General features: G+C 39.2%; 1 protein-coding gene across 1 annotated transcript in view; it reads right to left on the bottom strand.

Moving 5' to 3' along the window:
* LOC118774933 (polycomb complex protein BMI-1-like) overlaps nucleotides 1–20,422 on the bottom strand; it is a 50,978-nt gene that overhangs the window by 18,522 nt on the left and 12,034 nt on the right. The window contains exons 2-7 of the mRNA XM_036524557.1: nucleotides 10,143–10,273; nucleotides 9,750–9,846; nucleotides 8,221–8,276; nucleotides 4,132–4,182; nucleotides 3,462–3,570; nucleotides 323–368 (exon numbers count right to left, since the gene is read on the bottom strand). Coding sequence (XP_036380450.1) covers nucleotides 323–368; nucleotides 3,462–3,570; nucleotides 4,132–4,182; nucleotides 8,221–8,276; nucleotides 9,750–9,846; nucleotides 10,143–10,254 — 471 coding nt within the window. The 5' untranslated portion in view covers nucleotides 10,255–10,273. The remainder of the gene's footprint in view (nucleotides 1–322; nucleotides 369–3,461; nucleotides 3,571–4,131; nucleotides 4,183–8,220; nucleotides 8,277–9,749; nucleotides 9,847–10,142; nucleotides 10,274–20,422) is intronic.

The raw sequence follows: 20,422 nt of genomic DNA, 5'->3' as shown, positions 1-20,422 counted from the left end.
AATGAAGAATGACAGCACATAGGCAGAGAAGCAAAGGACAGTTGGAATACATATAAAAACAGACTAAATTCATTGACTCCTTTTGTGGCTTTAAGCCAGCCAATCCAAGATGAACAGTGCAATAATCATCCATCCGTAAATCTGGGTTTACCAGTCAAACTGTTTCAACTGTTCAAAACAGTGAAGTAAATAATAAAACTATCAATAGGACTTAACATAGTCAATTTCTGCAAGGAAATGGTTGTACTTCCAATGTTTCCATTATAAAGCACAAAGCAAAAAGAGAATTTTCTGAAAGTTAAGCACAGAAAATCATTCCTACCTTCTCTTTGTCTGTGCCTTGACAGTTCAAAGGTTTCTTTTCATTCCTGTAGTAATTAAAGCAAGATAACTGTATTAGAGTAGAAGGTATAAGAGGATTAAGCCTAACTAAGACTGCTGCACATGGGCAGTAGACTCTTGCTTCTTTTTGAAACAAGATCCCCATAACTTTCTATTTTGTGTATTCCTATTGGAGTGAAAATTTGGGGTGTATGGAGGATTCTCATCCAAATATCATTTGTGGCATTTATTTGAAGAAAACCTTTTGTAATCATAGATTTTCAATGGGAAAAATGGTAATTAAATATTTTTTATTCAGTTTTTGTTCTGCAACAGGAATGTGCAGCTTTGTTACTATTCAAGGCTATCTGACCACAAGACATGCTTCCAATTTTTATATAGATGTAGTAAATTCTTATCACCTCTTCTTATGGGTTGTCATTACAGGAGGCTTGGATGCCACAAATTACATTACATTCAGCAGATGCTCAAGCTAGATAGCTTGCTAGCTAATTTGGCTTTCATGCACTTTGCTCAGCTGTCATATTACTAAGAGCTCGCTAGCTATCAAACTAATAAAGCCTCATCACATCTCTTCTGATCAAATAGTTAATTTTACCACAGACACTGCAAGCAACCTGTTCTGACAACTTCAGTACTGTTAGCTAGTTACCAAATTATCATTATAGTTAGTTAGCTAGCTAGCTAGGTATTCTGTAGGCGAGTGGTTTAGCTAGCTAGTTAGCCAAATGTGCCAGGTCTTTCTTAACATTGGTATCGGCATCGGCTATCGGCCAAATTGTTATTTTAAACACCGGTATCGGCCCAGAATTTCACAATCGGTGCATCCCTATGATTTGTTATTTCACTATCGCTCATAAATGCCGGTTCCGGTTCAGTGGTGTAACAAAGCAGAAGTCGTGCCCATAATTCACGCAAGGTATCATGGGAGCTAGGAATAAGGTGGATTCAACAGAACATTAACAGAGAGGTATAAATGAAGATGTAGCTACAGTGCATTCAGAAAGTATTCAGACCCCTTCATTTTTTCACATTTTGTTATGTTGCAGCCTTATGCTAAAATTGTTTAAATTCATTTTTTCCTCTCATCCCGCAATGACAAAGTCAAAACAAGATTTTAGGAGTTTTTAGTGAAGGGGTCTGAATACTTTCTGAATGCACTTTAAATTAAGTATTGCAATGACACTTTGCAATAAGGGTCTCTTTAACAGGAACATGGTAATCAACATGCACAAATCATGCAATGTATTAAAGCATTAGTTAATGACTCAGCTATTGGTTGAAGTTACTAAACAGACCCTTACTGTAAAGAATTACCAATGAATCTGCAAAAAGCAGAATTTGACAATTTCTCTGACTTAACAGCAGTTGTTAGTACATTGGAAGCCAATACTTTCACTTTAATTCTATTGTTGGGATTCAAGGACACATCTGAAAAGGGCCAAGAAGAGGAACACACACAAAAATTACAATCCAGCCATCAAATCAGCAGAAATCAGCACCAGTTGTATCCACAGAGAAAAGATTTTCAATTAGAATTCAAAAGAACACTCTATTAACAATAGATAAGTTACTTACTATATAACAGCTAGCTATCTTGCTAAACATATAATAATATAATTAGCTAGCTAATTATAAAGAATGTGCAAGAATTAGCCCTGAATGGTTCATTTCTTTTCTCCATTAAAAATCCTAGCACAATGTTCTCTTGCAAGAACAGTTATATACTGATGCAAAAATGTTGCTGAATTGCTTACATCCTCCTTTTTATGTCGATGGCTCTCATTACCCAAAAATTAAACATACCGGTAGTTATCTAAATATTTTTTCAACAACTTTCACAACCTGTCTGTATTCACATTCAATGCTCTTCACTCAAGCATCATGTACAATATATAGGAAAAACTGCAAAAGTACTGAGTAAAATGCATTCTGAAGTTGTCTTGCATTATTTCGGGATGTTTGGATCTTTAATTTGGGGGGTTTATGTCCAGATGTCCAGACATGGAGTCACTGCCTTTTCTTTAATTTCTCACTTTTACTTTCCAGATTTTAATCTGCATGCCAGACAATCCTCTGCATGCCAACAATACACTTACACACAAAAAGCAACTTTTATACTCCATGTGTCCCAGTACACAGTTTCAGCAAAGTAAAGCCATATACAGCGATGTAAGCACCAACAGGAGGAAGGGTGTAACTGCTGACGCCATCCCATGCACTTGACAAATCCCCAGCTGTTTGAGAGCAGTCAGACATGGAAGCTGCTGCTGAAATAATACCCATATCCCCAGTGGAATGAAGACAATTTGCTTGGCCACTGCATGCTCTTAGTCATTGTCAGTTGACAAGGCATCTGAGATCAGCCATACGACTCAGCTTGTTTTCAAGATAAATGCCTCAACTACAAAAGAGCCCCTTTCTGTCCTCTTTCTATTAGGGATGCCACTGTTCCTATAGCCTTAAATTTCTCAAGAAGGACATTAGAGTGGAATGTGGTGTGCTAGTCATGAATTATTTTATTGGCAGCTTGTAGAAGTCAATAACTACTACCTTACAGTCTTCACAGAGCTCTCTAACCTTGACCAAAAAATTACCCAGTATGTACATTTTTGTTTTTTTTTATCCCTATTTAACCGCAGGTATGAATAAATAAGAAGGTCACTACATAGTGAGAGGTGTAATGGCTCACATCTAGAGGATGACTTCATAAGTAGTAAACAACAGTCGAGGAAAGATGGAGTTTATCCTGCAGCTGTCCAGTTTTGAGTTCATAAACTACTGTTCAGTCGAGGTTATTTCACTTCCTCCTTTATTTGGTAATCTGTGCTGCTTAATTACATAGCTTTTCAATTACAATTAATGTAACTGAATAAATATCAAAAAATAACATTTTAAAAATGTATAAAATTTAAATTTGTATTCTGCAAACCAATACATATTTTGTTATATTATACAGTATGAGTAGCTGCACCCTATTGCAATCCTTTTGAAATATTAAGCATTTAGTAATAACATAACAGCTCTTTTACAAAGTAAAAAACTCAAAAAGTATAGTCCACCCTTTTGACAACAATTTGACCCTTTTCTTCGAATTTGATTGATGTTTTAAGACTTACCTATTCCTATCATGGAACTCAATGGAGAGACTGATGATCTCATCATCTGCAATAATCCTTTTCTCCTCCTCTGTGACCTCTCCACGGTCTTCACTAGAACCATTTGACCCTGTACAAACGCAGAAGGAAGGAAGGATGAGAGAGAGAGTGTGTGTGTGTGTGTGTGTGTGTGTGTGTGTGTGTGTGTGTGTAGAATAGAGAGACAAAGAGAGAAGATACAAAAGTACGGAGATTGAGGGGGTTAAAAGGGGAAAAAATGGTTACAGGGGTAATAAAGTTGAAGAGAGAGATATGAGAATGGTACAGGGATACAGTACTGTAAGAGACAGTGAATGATTTTGTAATTGTTTTAGTAATATTCCACAGTTCACATAGTACCTATAACTCAAATACCTTAGTTAATAACACTGAAAATGGATCCCTGTTTTTCTACTTTAACATGTAGGAACATGTCAGAAATCTGCCAATGAGTACAGTACATCATAGAACTGTTCCCAATGATATTTAGATGTTTACATAAAAATATTCTGATCTTTCATTTCTAAGCAAAATGGGCCTTACTGTCAGGCAATTGAGTTCGTTTCAACAGACGGCACAAACAGGTAAAACAGAAGAGAGCATGGAAGGAATCAGATAAGAGAGAGAAAAAGATAATCAGCCTGATTCTTACCACTGGCTGTGGGGTTCACTGCATAGAAATCCCGTCTTCGTTTCATCTCATCTGAGTTAAATGAAAGATAGAGTGGTGTAGAAACTGATCATTAATTTAAACTTGACACCTACAGTTAGAACACCTGTGAATTTAATTACCAGTCTTCTTCCATGTGTTGCCTAGAGATTACCAGGACTTTTTCTGAGTTTTGGAAGGTGGCAAGACAATGCTGGATGAATATGTGGCAGGAGTCCTAATATTTTTTATTCTGGAGACTACTTTTCTGAAGGACTGTGGATTTTTACAACATACTGCACAAATTACACAGCCTTGTAAGGAAATCAGTGACAATGTATTGATATTACTCACATAAAATAATATGCTGCCTTTCTCTGTATCTGTCACTACTAAGCTAGCTAGAAATTCATCTTAAGCCGTTTTCGCACATGAACTCCGGACAAATGTCTGGAGAATCGGTTCCGGAAATTCGCTGGAATTGCCCTTTCACACATGTAGCACACAATAGGAGATTGTCCATGACAGACGCGTTCTCACATATTGGAAATATTCCGGTTGGTTTAGGTGAGGGGCGGCGCCTGAGTAGAGAATGCAGGAGACAGGACATGACGCAAAAAGTATGCTGCAGAAAACGCAGTGGCTGTATTCGAAACCACCTACTGCATACTGTGTACTGCGTATTACACAAGTATATGAGTATACCTCACTGTATACCTCATGCTATTTTTCAGTGTAATACCCAGTATGCGACCATTAATGATTACATTTGTAGTATGTTACATTGTCACGTGAAATCATTGCGAGTTTAGAAACGTCCAGATTTAGATTTGCTCGTGGCATTTTCCAGTTAGACGCATGTTATGCATGGGCAGTGTAGAGCTGCCCGTAGAGCTCTCACTCGAACACACCAACGACAGTGCCCGAGTGGCGAAGGATGGCGTGACGTCTTAACTTTGGCAGTTCGGGACAGAATTCATTAAATATAACTGTTTTAATACATCTGACTCCAACGTATTCCAATTTAGTGACCGGATTGCTCAGATGCCTCTCTGCAAATCTCTAAGATAGAATGCTTATATATGCAACCGAGGGACTGTAGCCTCTGGTCTCACGCAGCGTTGCTCTATACGGGTTGCAGTCTCTCATGGAGATGCATACATGCCTGTGGCCTGAGCCTGACCTAAATGACACTAGTTGTGTAGGCGAGGGACTAAGGAGTATATCAATAGCATAATGATCCTATGAGCGCAAAAATAGCAGTTCTCTTACCGTACAGTGATCAGCTGCAGCAAGTAAGACGGACGATGAGCATTGAGTTACAATAAATGAATTTATTGTATGGTTATCCAAAATAACAAGCAGTAAGTATGTAGCAAAGGGTGAGAGCAGTCACCCCACCCGGCCTCGAACCCGGGTCTACAGGGTACCAACCATGCGACTTTGACTGCGACGCCAAAGAGCCAGGCTCGTTGGTATGGCAGTCAGAGCGCACACTCGACCGTAGAGACAGCACTCTGTCACAAAGTAATGCGATGGAAAAGACAGACTACAACGGAGAGGCAAAGAATAATGAATGGGCTATACGCAAAAGTGTGCAGGAGGTCGTGCAAACGCGTCTCCCCGAACTATGCCTGTTTCCCCCTTATATACTTGAACATAGGGTATCTGGACTTTGGTGTTGTGACCAAACATGGTAAGCTTTGAAACAACAGTGTACGATTCATCAATTACAAATACTGTTGTAACCAGGGGGGTACAAGGGGTGTTAGCGAGTGAGGAATGCGAAGATAAGTGCATTCCTCACTGTCTTCTTTTGTGCCACATGATGTAATCTTCATTATGGACCCATCGTACCTCCCTGCTATATACATCATTGACATGCATGTGAAATTAGCTTTCAAATGACAGCAAACATTATGTTGCACCTGAGGATGACCATATTCCATACATCTGACAAGAGATGAACAGGGTCCTGAGTATGGCTGTGCTGTAGGCTGCCTGGCAGCAGACAGAGTCCGGAGTCCAGGACACAGCTGCCCTTAGCGTGACCTGCTGACCAGAGACTAGCGACAAGGGTTGGCCTGCTGCTACCCCCTGGTTGGGCTGCTTATTTGTCACGGAGGGTAACTGAGGAATCCAGATAACTATTGCACCCTCCTGGCCTCCTGCAAGCCCAGAGGTAAACACTTGCATTCCTTGGGGGGGTTTTGCAGGAGATGTGGTCCTGTAAATTGCCCTACAGTAGCTTTCAGATTATGCATCTTGAGTTTGTCTATATTTATTCTCTGCTTCTTGGCTAATTTATGGTTTCCATAAACATTCCAAACAGATCCCTTCACAATTACAGTTTCTTATACTGAGACACCTCCATTAAATGATCTACTTTACTCCATTATAATCACTGTAATCCCAGTTACTGTACTAATGATGCAGACTGAAGACCTGCCTCTTCAGACTACATCTTGGTTCCACCTCAATCTCCACCCTCTAACACATGCCAGTTGTATTATTTGTATTACTTGCTGTTTATTTCACATGTAGTATCACAATGTGTTTTGGATTCTATGATCTAGTGACTGATGTATGGTAGTGTGTGTATTCGGCTTCCCTTAGCTTCTAGGCTATCTAGTCAGGTTGCACAAGTTAACTTGTAGTAGGGCTTCAATGGTGTTATGTTCACACTCACTGGTCTGGGAGAGTTGTTAGCCTGGTCTCACACTGTTGCTCGTTCAACTTGGATGGATATACTTGTTTCTTTGTGCTGAAAATCCCTCTGGATAAGAGCATCTGCTAAATGAATGTAATGTACTAAATTTAAGGTCTACAGCTAGCAAGACAGAATTGCCAGGCATGTTGTAGATGATTTCCACAAAGCAAACCACAAGAAATACAATTCATGTCTGTGTTTTCAATTTTTTTTTTTTTTAACAAGTAGCTAAATTTGTTGCTACTTCAATAGAATTTTTCATCAGTACATTGAAAGCTACCTGGTTATCAATAACTGCAGCTGACATTTGCAAGTATTTATGCAATATAAAATTATTCATAGATTAGTTAAACAATATAGCCAGTTCATATCAATAAACAACCTATAACTATTTGAAACATAAAAGCTCATTTAATCTTTAATTTTCATCATTTAAATAAAATTATGCAGACATATGAGCAGTTTCATGTATTTGGTAATGATTCTGTATATCAGCATATATATCAGCTTAATGGAAATATGTGTACAAATGTCTTATTTCTTCACAAAAAAAAACACTAACTAGCAATTCACTATGAAATTGTACCACTACTGCATCCTGCCTTCAGTGTCTTTTACCCTACTCTATATGAACTCTGTTGTACATTATACGGTCACATTACTCACACTTTGGTTTCTTAGCAAACACTCTTATCCGGAGCAACTTACAATTCAAATTTTACATCACATCTATTTACACTATACATCTGGTCAAATTTGTTTACCAGCTCTTTACCACATCTATGTTAGAAGACTGCACATAACATTAGATGCCCTGCCACAATGCAATTAGAAGGCATTCAATACTAATGTTCAGTAGACAGGTTAGAACAAATTTTCAGAAACAAAAGGAAATTCATTAACTCAAAGGAATGTAGTTGCAGAAAAGGGCTTAATGCCATACAATATTGGAACAGCAAGATCTATATCTTCTACAAGATGTTCTATAATCCATAGTTTTCCCTGTTGATAATGTAGTTGAAGCCATGGATAAGAGGGATGTGTCCTATCTTTCTCAACCAATTCCTAGTAACTGCTATGTTACCCAGCTGAATAACTTTAGCTAGCTATCCACATATGATGAAGTAAGGTTGTCATGTTCTTTGAAGTTTTTATTTCTTTTGTTCTAACATAGACAGTAATGTAGCTCTTGATTAGTTTACCTTCTAACAATTGATCTACTCCACCATAGGATCAGATGCACATACTGACATATGACTATAAAACATCTTCCAAAAGATTTTCAAATCATGTTCCTTTGCTAGCATGATGATAACATTATGGATTGGTGTAAGTTTAAGTAAGTGAATATTTTGAGCCAGAAAATGGCTAGCTAGTCTCACCTTTAAAAAGGCCCGGGACCAGTTTGTATACAATGTCCTGTAGAGTCTTGTCAGACCTGAGGAGGAACATGCACAATTTACATGGCTCAGACAAGGCTTGTTTCCCCAGGCAACTTCAATAGCATGGGAACAGTATTTTACCCTTTCACAAAAACATTACTGGGAAAGCTCAAGTTATCATGTTACATGAAAATATAATCCACCTTGCTGAGGCACAACAATAGAAATAAGATCATAATTGTAAAAGTTGTAATGAATCTGAAATTTTCATTGTACCAATAATCATTTTAACCATTTTTGTGAGACCAAGACAGGCTGCTGCTGCTGTAGGATGGAGTCAGGCAGGGACAAGCACAGAAGAACAGTCAGCTGAGAGTTTACAAACATGGACAGCTGTTGGAAGCCTCTCATGAGATGTACTTGCACTACCAAAGATAACAGTGTCTCATTTAAAAATCACCCAGCTACAGCTCATCCAACAATTAGAGCACACTCCATAAAGAGAGACAGAGCTCTCAGTAAAGTGGAGAGATCTTGTCATCTTCAGTGGACAGTGCAAACCTGACAGCTCACCACCCATCCCCCTTTGAACAGCAAATACTGGTGGACAGCTTCATCAACCTGGAGCAACCTGGAACAACTTTTTATGCACCATTTTCTTTTTCTGTTTAATTTGAATATACATATAATGTACACTATCCTGTGAGTCATGGGATACCCCATATAACTGCAGGAAAATGGGTAAGACTACATGTGGTTTGAAGAGAATAACATCAGCGCATTGCAGCTGTCAGCACACATCCCCAACATAAACCCGACAGAATATCATCTGGATGAACAGAAACATAACATAGGGCAAAACCAAGATGGGCCTCTTTAGCAATGAAGCTTACTAATGCTTTAAAGGAGAAGTGGAGAAAAATACCAACAGCTTTCTGCCAGAATATAGACAGACTTGCATGACACATTGTAATAATCATTGAGGGAATTAAGGGCCATAACTCTAGAAATTTCTTGGAAGACTTGTTCTATGGTAGGACAATGTATTAAGATTTTTTTGGTGTTTCCATGATTTCCTTCTTTTTGTTCTGTGTTCCTCAGGTTGGAATTTTATTGTTGTTTCCTACCAAAATGTTTGTGAAAATAAATATTTGCATCAAGCCTATTAAAAGCACATATTTTTGTCTGCTTGTTGTCAGTATGCACACATCCCACACTGCTCTTTAGTCAAGACAGCATAACAACAGTATTATTTTTGTCTCAAGAGGGTTACAATTTTTTAAAATTTTGTTATATGGTACTCCAAGTAGCAATTTACTTTTTATGGTTGTATTTTTCAGTTTCAGTAATTTGCAAACCCTGACTTCAACAACTTTATCCAGAGTTCATGGAGAATTCATAGGGAATTATACATATGATATGTGACAGAAGCAAGCAACAGGAGAACCAGCTCCAGTCCAACAAAAACATATACCCATACAGACACACAGAAACACACAAACATATACACAGAAAGCTGCCTCACTCACCTGATACTAAGGAGTGGTCGAGTTTTGTGTACCTGGACATCACACCTGGGGCAAAATTTGTTGGTTTCCAAGAAACCCACAATGCATGTCTTACAAACTGCAGAAAAAATGGGGGATTTTCAGAACAAGTTTACTTGTAAAATGCACAACTAATGCATTGTTAATGCTGTATTATTAAACTACTGTATTATGTCATGAATGCAGCATCACAAATACACAATTGAAAATTTAATTTTGAAGTTAACATTTACGAAATACATCTGCACTGTTACAAATGCATGCTATACAAATCACACACCTTTTCCAAAAGATATTTATAGCATAAGAGCAACATGTAAGCATGTGTGATGTATAATTTGGATATGTGGAAAACCTCTCTCTCAAGATTCTTACATGAGTGCAGGCATTCCACAATGGTGGTGGCATCAATGAAGTACCCCACACACAGTGGGCATATCAGGTTTGGATTCAGCTCTGTGATTTTAATCCGAGTCGTTCTGTGCATTTTATCCAGGTTGAAGGATCTGCAGGAGAATACATAAACAGGCACTAACCTTGAAATACCTGGTAGATACAATTCTCACTGAGAACTGTTTAATCAAATACTCAAAGTGTAATTTACTTTTTTTCCTTTCAAGTAAGTAATGAACTGTCCAGGAGCCCATAGCAATGGAACATAGTCCCAAAACACATAATCATACTTGTTGGTCACAATATTAGGCCTTCTTTGGTTCTTTTCTGGGTTCCCAACAGGAATAACCAAGGTCTCAGTCCTTAAAAACATTTAAATTTTCTATCATTTCATATTGTTTACATCTACAGAAAATAAGATAAAACTTAATAAGTCCACACACCAGAAATCCTCCAGTGCTCCAGAGTACAAGACAAAGGGCAAAATGTTTATGAGACAAGCCTTATGTGCAAACGGAAATTCCAAAAGAGGGATTCATAAAGGGGGAAGAGTAGAGGTGGGCAGTATGGCCTAAAATTTATATCACGGTATAATTTGAAACACGGACGGTAATGGTATATATCATGGTATATTCGTTTTTTCTTAAAATTTCAATATAAATGCTTCTGAAGGGGTACAGCACTGGTATGGCAACTGCATAGCAGCTATTACTGTACTCTTAACTGTATTACTGGGACATATTTCACATAGTACAGAGGTATTTTAAGAACATTTATTGTGCAAAACTGTAAAAATAAATAGAAAAAAATACAAATACAACGAGAAGAAAGCACTCCTTTTGCAACCACCCACATCTTCCCACCGAGAATAATCCACAAGGAACGTTTATTCCAGCAGCTAAGAATCATGACAGTTTGCAATTAGATGAGCCCGCATGCCCGAACAGTGTTCACCTGCATGCGCACACTAATTTCCCCTCATCCCTAGCACTTGGCCTGTGAGGACGTCCTATCCGTCTTCATTATACAATATCACCAACTGGTAGCACACACAATGCATAGCACAATTCAAGAGTAATGGAAAGAGAATAACATGTTATTATTAAAAGAAAATAACATGCAGGGAGAGTTTTATTGGGTGGCCATTATAGTGGGACATAGGGCTTCTGAAGGGTTTTATCACGTCGTTGTATGTAGGCTACATTTTGTGAGGTTAGGCTACTGCTTTGTGTGTGTGAGTGAGAGAGAATGGGTGCTCATCTGAATGATATCTGTACAAGCTTTGGCTGATGGGAATAAATTAATCTGTGCAACATATGAAAAAATGCAGATCCAAACAGAATCCATTTTTTATTAACTGGGTCTACAGAAAAGTGACTTGAATCAGGTTCCATAAGACAGAGAAAGAAAGATCAATAAAACAGTGCCAAAGGACAAGGGAAAAAAAATACTAGGAAGGATCTAAGAAACACATGTAGACAGGATGTTTGGTAACCCCAACAAAAGTGAGTACAGTACAATAATAGATTATTTTGAATTGCATTCAAAATTTAGAAGAAGATTTGTCTGAAATTCAGAAGCCTAAGCACAGAAGGACTACTTACATTAGTAAGCACTTCCTTCAATTGTATTTGTCTGTTTTATGAACACTGGTTGTGTCCATATTCTTTCCATTTGGTTGTTCCAGTCCATAAGATCATACTGTTGTTGCAGGATAAGTCCATTTCCAATGTTTTTTTTTTATTTATTTATTTTTTTAAGTTATCATGAATTGGTAATCAATTACTAACTACACAATCAGCTGTAAATCCCAACTAATTGAATGACTAGGAATATTTTGAAGGAATTCCTTTTCCCAAATGTATAAACATTTTTATAATGAACAATATCGACAAGTTAGTTGTTGAAAGCTAGTGAATAACTTAATACATGTAAAACTCTCCAAGAGTTTTGTTCCCTTTAGTGACAAGACTTTTAAATTACCATCAAGTACCAAGCAATACCCTTTGGAACTGGAGTAAGGCCTCGAGTTTTGCAACATTCCCTGTAGCGCCACGAACAGGCCAAATTTCAGAGTACACTTTTGTGTATAACTTTTGAACCGTTTGTCAGAGTTGTGATCCTCATTTTCCCCTCAATTCCTGGGTCACAATGAATTGAACAGACTCATTCACTGTATTGGATTTTTGAAAAAAAAAGAAAAAAAAATCATATTTTGAATTTTTTGAAAAACCTACTTTTGCAAACTAGTCCTAGACCGCTGATCCTATCACCACCAAACTTGGTAGGTATCATCTACAGAGGGGTCTGACAAAAGGTTATTCAAAGAATTTTGCTAGGGAAAACGATACGGCCACTGTCATCCAATGAAATTCCATGGTGAAGATACCACAACAGGAAGTGAGTCATATCTCAGTAGTGCTTTGTTGAAGTGATGCCAAACTTGGTACACTTTGTTGGTATTAGGAATACTGGGCATGCACCACGTTTCCTGAAATTTGGCCACTTGGGGGGTGCTATACAATAAAAAAAATTAAATCCCCATTACAAAAGCAGATATTTGGCCACACCTGTTTTTCAGGGTTTGGGCTAGGCCCCTTATCTCCAGTGAAAGGCAATCTTAATGCTTCAGCATACCAAGACATTTTGGACAATGCTATGCTTCCAACTTTGTGGCAACAGTTTGGGGAAGTCCCTTTTCTATTCCAACATGACTGTGCCCCAGTGCACAAAGCAAGGACTATAAAGACATGGTTTGGTGAGTTCGGTGTGGAAGAACTTGACTGGCCCGCACAGAGCCCTGACCTAAACCCCATCGAGCACCTTTGGGATGAACTGGAACGGAGATTGCGAGCCAGGCCTTCTCGTCCAACATCAGTGCCTGACCTCATAAATGCTCTACAGAATGAATGGGCACAAATTCCCACAGAAACACTCCAAAATCTTGTGGAAAGCCTTCCAAGAAGAGTGGAAGCTGTTATAGCTGCAAAAGGGGGACCAACTCCATATTAAAGTATATGTATTTGAATACAACGACAAAGTAATGGTCAGGCGTCCGAATACTTTTGTCCATATAGTGTACTTTATGACTGTAAATTCTTGTAGGCTATTCATCAGTTATACACGTTCCATTAACTCCATTGCCGAATTCTGTCAAGTAAAATCATGCCTTGATTCTTATTCTTATATGCATTATGGGTGTAACAAGGTTGAAAATATGAATGTAATCCCCTTAGTTTGGTGGGAAAAGACAGGAGTTTCCCCATTATAATCAATGGAAAGTGGACATGTTGCGGTAGCATGTAGCACCGTAGCACCGTAAGCGTAAACAGATTTCGATACTCTGTAGTACCGACGTTATTCTGTCGGTGCTTTGGAAGTACCGAGCCTCGATACCCAGCCCTAGTCAGGACTATTGACATTTTCGTGTGGAGGCTCTGACTGACAGTGTGTTTCAATTAGTGGCATACACGGACACAGAGGTTGACCCTTTTGTTTTCAATAATTTGGAGGAAGTGGCTGAGCATGTCCGTATACCACACAAATAATGCTGGGACAGTTGGGTGCCCTCTTCATATGCTGCCTGCGGAACCCCTGGAAAGTTTTTTGCTTGCAACTTGTCTCTCGGTGGCGTTGCAAGGCTTGGTGTTAGTGAAAGAACCGTAGGATGGTAGAGTATGGCATAAGTAGGGTAAAGAAATGCGAGCACACATTGCAAACAGTCTACATACAAGTCTTTTTCCTTTGGTTTTTGAATATGTAGCCTACAGCCTATACATTGATCTAACTTATTTTTGTATTTTTCCAGGAACTAGGATCCGGTCCCTGAAGACATTACTGTTAATAGCCTCTCTCTCTCTCTATTTATTTATTCATCCATTTATTTATGTATACACCCCAATAAATACTGATGATATCTATAACAACTTGTAGCCTATCAATTGGTTAAGACATGTTTATCAATGTTTAGACAGGTTTATCTCTCAAAACTGGAGAAATACCAGATGACTGGAAACATAGCAGTGTAGTACCTATCTACAAGAAAGGTGACCGGACTGATCTAGGAAATTATAGGCCTGTCATCTTAACTTGTATGTAAATTACTGGAATCCATCATTAGGGATAATTTGGAAATATACCTTGAATAAAATGGTATCTTAAATGATAGCCAGCATGGTTTTTGCAGAGGGAGGTCATGCTTCACAAACCTCCTGGACTTTTCTGAAGAAGCTACAGTGTGTTTAGACTCAAAACAAGCTTTTGATATTATCTATTTGGACTTTCAAAAGGCATTTGACAAAGTACCACATAAGCGGCTCATAGTGAAAATGAAATCTGCAGGTATTACAGGAGCATCATTGAGTGGGTTCGAAGTTGGTTATCTAATAGAAAGCAGACTGTAACTGTGGGAGGTACTGTATCAGAGCAGGGTCCTGTACGAAGTGGAGTCCTGCAGGGATCGGTGCCTTTGCTGTTCCTTATATACAGTCCCCTCCATAATTATTGGCACCCCTGGTAAAGATGAGTAAAAAGGGTTATCAGAAATTCACCTTTTGGTGAATTAGTTTAGTCTCACACTGAAAAACTGAGAAAAATACAACCTTTAATTGAGGTAAATTTATTCAGAGAAAAAAAATTACCTCATCAAAAAATTATTTTTAAGAAAACCACACGTGCCACAATTATTGGCACCCCTAGAAATTCTTATAAACAAAATGTAACTGACGCATTTTTTCCACTTATATTTTACTTTAAGTTGATCAGAGTGTTTTGGAACTTTCAAGCAGTAATCCATGACTTCCTGTTCTACTGGGGTATAAATATGAGGTGACACAGAGGCTAAATTCCCTTTGTCATTCTTCAACATGGGAAAGACAAGAGAACACACAAATCAAATAAGGGAAAAGTACAGAGGATGCAGAGGTTAGTAGTAAAATAGTAAAATTTGCAGATGATACAAAACTAGGGGGTCTAGCCAACAGTAGAGTAATCAACTAAGGTAACACAGGAAGACCTAAACAGCATCCAAAAGTGGGCAGATACCTGGCAGATGACATTCAATTTAACCAAATGTAAAGTCTTGCATGTTGGAAATAAGAACCTTAGACAAGACTACTTCTTGGGGGGCAACTAGAAACTAGAACTAGTGCTCAATTTGAAAAAGATTTGGGAGTAATAGTTGACGCAAGCTTAACAGGTTCTAGGCAGTGTGCTGTAGCAGTAAAAAAGGCCAAGAGGATATTGGAATATATAGCTAAAAGTATCGATTACAAATCTAAAGAGGTTATATTAAAATTATACAATGCTTTAGTCAGACCTCACTTGGAATACTATGTGCAGTTCTGGGCACCACACTATAAAAGAAGATATTGAGGCTCTTGAAAAAGTTCAAAGGAGGGCAACTAAATTAGTTCCTGGCATGAAATATAAAAGCTACGAGGAAAGACTCAAGTTCCTTAACCTATTTAGACATAGCGAGAGGAGACTTAGGGGTGATCTAATAGAGGTTTTTAAATTTATAAAAGGACTCAATAAGGTTAACTATAATAGATTTTTTAGGGTGAGTTCAGTCTGTAGAACAAGGGAACATAAATGGAAACTAGTGAAGAATAAGTTCCGCACTGACATGAGGAAGTATTATTTTACACAAAGAGTTATCAATACATGGAATAGATAGCCAGGTCATATAGTTGAGGCAGAGACCCCTGCTGTGTTCAAGTCCAGACTTGATGCAGTTTTGGATTCTCTTTAATTGAAATGGTGAGCTTAGTTGGGCCGAATGGCCTGTTCTCGTCATATGTTCTTAATGAATAAACTGGTTATCAGCAATAATTTCCTCTTGTTATGGCACAGCCGTATTATGTTGGTACAGACCTTACAGCTCACGAATAGGCATGTCTTGAAAAATTAGCCATTGCACATGATAACATGACATGACCTCTTCATTACTGATTTGCATAGTCTACAATATTGTCTATCCATCAAATGGAAAACAAAAAAATAAAAGACATCAGCAATTGGTTATAAGCCAACATTTCCTGACCAGAAATAGGCTGGTTGGTTGGATTGTGACGTAATGCAGATTACGTAATCAATGTTATGCCAACGTTTGTCAAGCCGTTGTTCTAACGTCAGGCCAATGTATGCTTGTGCAACGGGTGAACGTGGGTCAGCGAGCGAGTGAGTTTCAAACCTGAGTTCCCACTACAAGCTCCTTACGGCCAGCGTCGCTGCTAGTTGAGCTAAATGCAACAAAGCTAGTTAAGCAGGTTTCAGGGATTGATGTAGCCACTGCAACCGCTCGGCTACCTGCTACCCACTACCCCATAGGCTTTACGCAGGGATCACACGAGCTAATCACTTCAGCTTTGTCACACTTGCTATCTGGGGAGCGTCTAGCTGACGCCGCCATTACAGCCCTCTACTCTCTCCTTTTCAAACACTTCCTCTCATTCCTACAGCTACTTCCTACCTGCCTTTTCTGAGTTTGATTGCTAAGACTGAACATGAAAGAAATGCCTCCTCATTTGCATAATGAGGACGAAATGCATGAGGAAATGTAAAAAGAATTGCATAAAGAAATGTAAAAAGAGGAAATGCATGAAGAAATGTAAAAAGAACTGCATATTATTTTTCGAGTCATGTATTTCTTTATTTTTGATTTTAGCAGCTTTCATCCTCCATAATTACATTTTATTACTATTTAAATGTGGCAATTTCATCTAAAAGGTGTAGAAAATATATCAGCGTACCTTGTTTTATTCAGTGTTTTATTCAATTGATATCAGATTCAGATTTCCTTTATTGTCATTTTATCATGCACTTGCGTACAATCAAGAATGAAATGCCATTTTTCCTATACCAACAGTAGGGGTGCAAAGGATCACAAAACTCACAGTTCGGATCGGATCACGGTTTTGAGTCATGTATCGGATCATTTTTCGGATCAGCCAAAAAAAAAAGGGGGGGAGACAAATATAACTTTGTTTTCCATTTATTACTTAAAGAACTTAACGAACCATTAAAGCAAGGACCTTTTGCCCATGGTCTTAAATGAAAACAACATTCAAGATGTCCAATGTTTAAATAAAATCTTAAAGTGAAATGGTTGTAAAATCGCATGGCTTCTCATATCACTGCTACGCAGACGATACCCAGCTATACCTGTTGTTCCTGCCTGATGACCCCACAGTCTCAGCGCGGATCACAGACTGTCTTGCAGACATATCCCTATGGATGAAGGCACACCACCTTCAGCTAAACCTCTCTAAGATGGAACTCTTGGTCATCCCAGCCAAACCATCCATGCATCACAGCATCAATTTAAAGCTTGCCTCAAATACTCTCAAACTTTCTAAGGTTGCAAGAAACCTGGGCGTCATGACTGATGACCAGTTGTCCTTCTCGGACCATGTTGCCTCAGTCTCTCGATTGTGCCGCTCTGCTCTATACAATATCCGCAAAATCCGGTCCTGACTCAATATGCTACCCAGCTTCTGGTACATGGTTATCTCCCGCCTCGACTACTGCAATGCCCTCCTAGCTGGCCTCCCAGCATGTGTGGTGAAACCACTACAAATGGTTCAGAACGCGGCGGCGTGTCTGGTTTTCGATCAGCCCAAGAGGGCCCATGTCACCCCATTGCTCACTGAGCTCCATTGGCTACCCGTGGCTGCTCGTATCAAATTCAAGTCTCTCATGCTTGCCTACACAGTGACCTCTGGGTCTGCTCCAACATACCGGAGCTCAATCATACAGGCTTACTCTCCTTCTCAGCCGTTACATTCCTCCCAGGAACGTCGTCTAGCATTGCCGTCCCTGCACACAAGGCAATCTCAGTCCAGATTATTCTCATATGTAGTCCCCCGCTGGTGGAACGAGCTACCTTACGCTATCAGAGCAGGGGCATCCCTCTCTATCTTCAAGAACCTCTTGAAGACCCTTGCTCTTCCGAGAGCACCTCCTCTCCTAACAACTTCTACCAAATATAACACAATTCCATCTCCGCGCACTTTCTGCCTAGCACTTCTTTCTCCTGTCACTACTTGTTTGTCTCCTCTGCCTGTCTATCCTTGTGTTTTCACCATGTTTACCTGTTTTCTACTTTCCTTGACTTATTTAGCTGAGTTTAGTTGTTTAGGTTGCACTTAAAGCTTACTCCAGGGTCTCCTACACTACCGTAGCTTGCTTGCTTGCTGTTCCTCACTTGTAAGTCGCTTTGGATAAAAGCATCTGCCAAATGACCTGAATGTAAATGTAAATGTAAAATATTCAATACTCAATTGTTAAATTAAAGTGCAATATGAGCGCTTGTTCTGCTGTTCTTCATGTCTGAAATCTCTCCCTATTCACCATATAGTGCATGTATATACATTTTACACTTTAACGCTGGACTTCCCTGTCAGCTAGCTAGCTAACGTGGGTGTCAATGTGTCTGTTCACCCTGTGGTGGACTGGTGTCTTGTTCAGGGGTTGTTCTGATTAGTTGTCTACCTGGTGGCCCTATGGTGCTTGGCCCCTTCATTGCTGCTTGCAGCTATATTTTTGTCTTGTTGTTTATCTACAGATGATAACACAGGTGGCTAAATGCACATAATGAGCCCATGAGTCCCATTATTGGGGTGATTTTTTTCTCAGACAGCACTCTCTAGTCATTCCATCAGGAAAATCCTTCCAGTCACTAGGCCAAAAGCTATGTGCATTTGCATTTGACAGCAAGTAAAAATTAACATTTTGGCATACATTATATAGTTTCACTGCTTTTAAATGGCAATGAATTGCTCTGCTTTATACAAGTGTTTGTAGATTCATATATGAATCTATACCAAACACATGGAATCAACTCCAGCAACTGAAACAGTATCAAACTGCTTAAAATAATATACTGAAAGACACTAAGTGACAGTAATTGACTCATACATCAAAATGGGTTTCCACTGAAAGCTGATCTTCAACACATCTCACTTCTCACTGTCACACTAGCTTCTGACTGCACCTTTCACCACATGATTTTTTTCTAACGTGAATGTAAAGACTTATAGAGAACATGTGATTTTTACATGAGTCACCTTTATATACTAGAAGCATTTCTATTAGACATAGCCTTGCACAGTACCCCTAGATAAGAACATCTAGCAAATAAATGAACAACTAAAAATAACTGTGGTGTATTTATTGGTTGTCTTTAATTCTTGTTGAACCTTACTGTGAATTTTGTATTCTTATATTCTTTAGCTAATATTATTTTGTCACTTGCCACCTATCAGAGAAAAACAATATTATCTCATAAATCATTTCAGATTCTGCTATGACATCTCGTATATAATTACAGAAGAAAGTCATCTTTTTTGGTAATTTACTGAATCTGCTGATAAAAAAAAAGTAGTGCCCTCATAGTTCACCAAGAAGTTCACAGAAAACTATATCCATACATATTATGGTTAATCAAAGTTCACATTGTTCAGACAACAATTACACTTAGCACAGTTTGGTATTTAAGTTTACAACAGCTGCAGAGGATAAGCAGTTTCATGACAGCTAATGTTGCTACAATGTTTGTATACTCAAGCCAGCTACCCAGAAAGTACAAGGTGTGGTGCTATCACTTTACTCTGTACCCAAGGGTAATGTGGCCCCTAAAGCTGTACAAAGTCACCTCATCAGCCATAAGCAGGATGGATGCCAAAGCCAACTCCTTCATCCGGAAATGGCTAGCGCTCCCACGGTGCTTTTCAGCAGTAAGCCTGTTTGGGTGGAATTCACTCCATCTACTCCTGAAATCTATCACCCTCGGGTTAAGGCAAGAGAAAGCAAGGCTGGTGATGGAGTTAAGGGACTCCTCCGACAAGGCGGTGAAAGATATGCATGCCCAAGTGGTGACTGGAAGGAAATGGAGGGCTGAGGAAGAGGTGAAGAAGGCAGTGAGCAGGCTGCAACACCAGGAGGTGGTGGGCAGGCTCCAGACAGGGCGGGCGGGCCTCGGATGGGGTGACCCACCCAACCTATGGTCCAGATCAAGCAAGAGGGAGAGGAAGGACCTTGTTGTCTCTGAGGTTACCAGGATGAAGCAGGAGGAGTACAGAGTGAAGGTTGTGGCACAGGGGCAGCAGGGGCGCTGGATAATGTGGGAAGGTGCCGCGAGTCATGTGATCAATTGGGCAGACTTCCGGAAACTGCCACAGGCTCGACCCAGCTTTCTCATCAGAGCAACCTATGACACCCTACCCTGCCCTTGCAACCTCCATCAGTGGTTTGGGACAGAG

This window comes from Megalops cyprinoides, chromosome 1, assembly GCF_013368585.1.
Source record: "Megalops cyprinoides isolate fMegCyp1 chromosome 1, fMegCyp1.pri, whole genome shotgun sequence".
Classification (NCBI taxonomy): domain Eukaryota; kingdom Metazoa; phylum Chordata; class Actinopteri; order Elopiformes; family Megalopidae; genus Megalops; species Megalops cyprinoides.
Note: the sequence above shows the minus strand (reverse complement) of the source record. Positions and strands in the feature narration are given on the sequence as shown.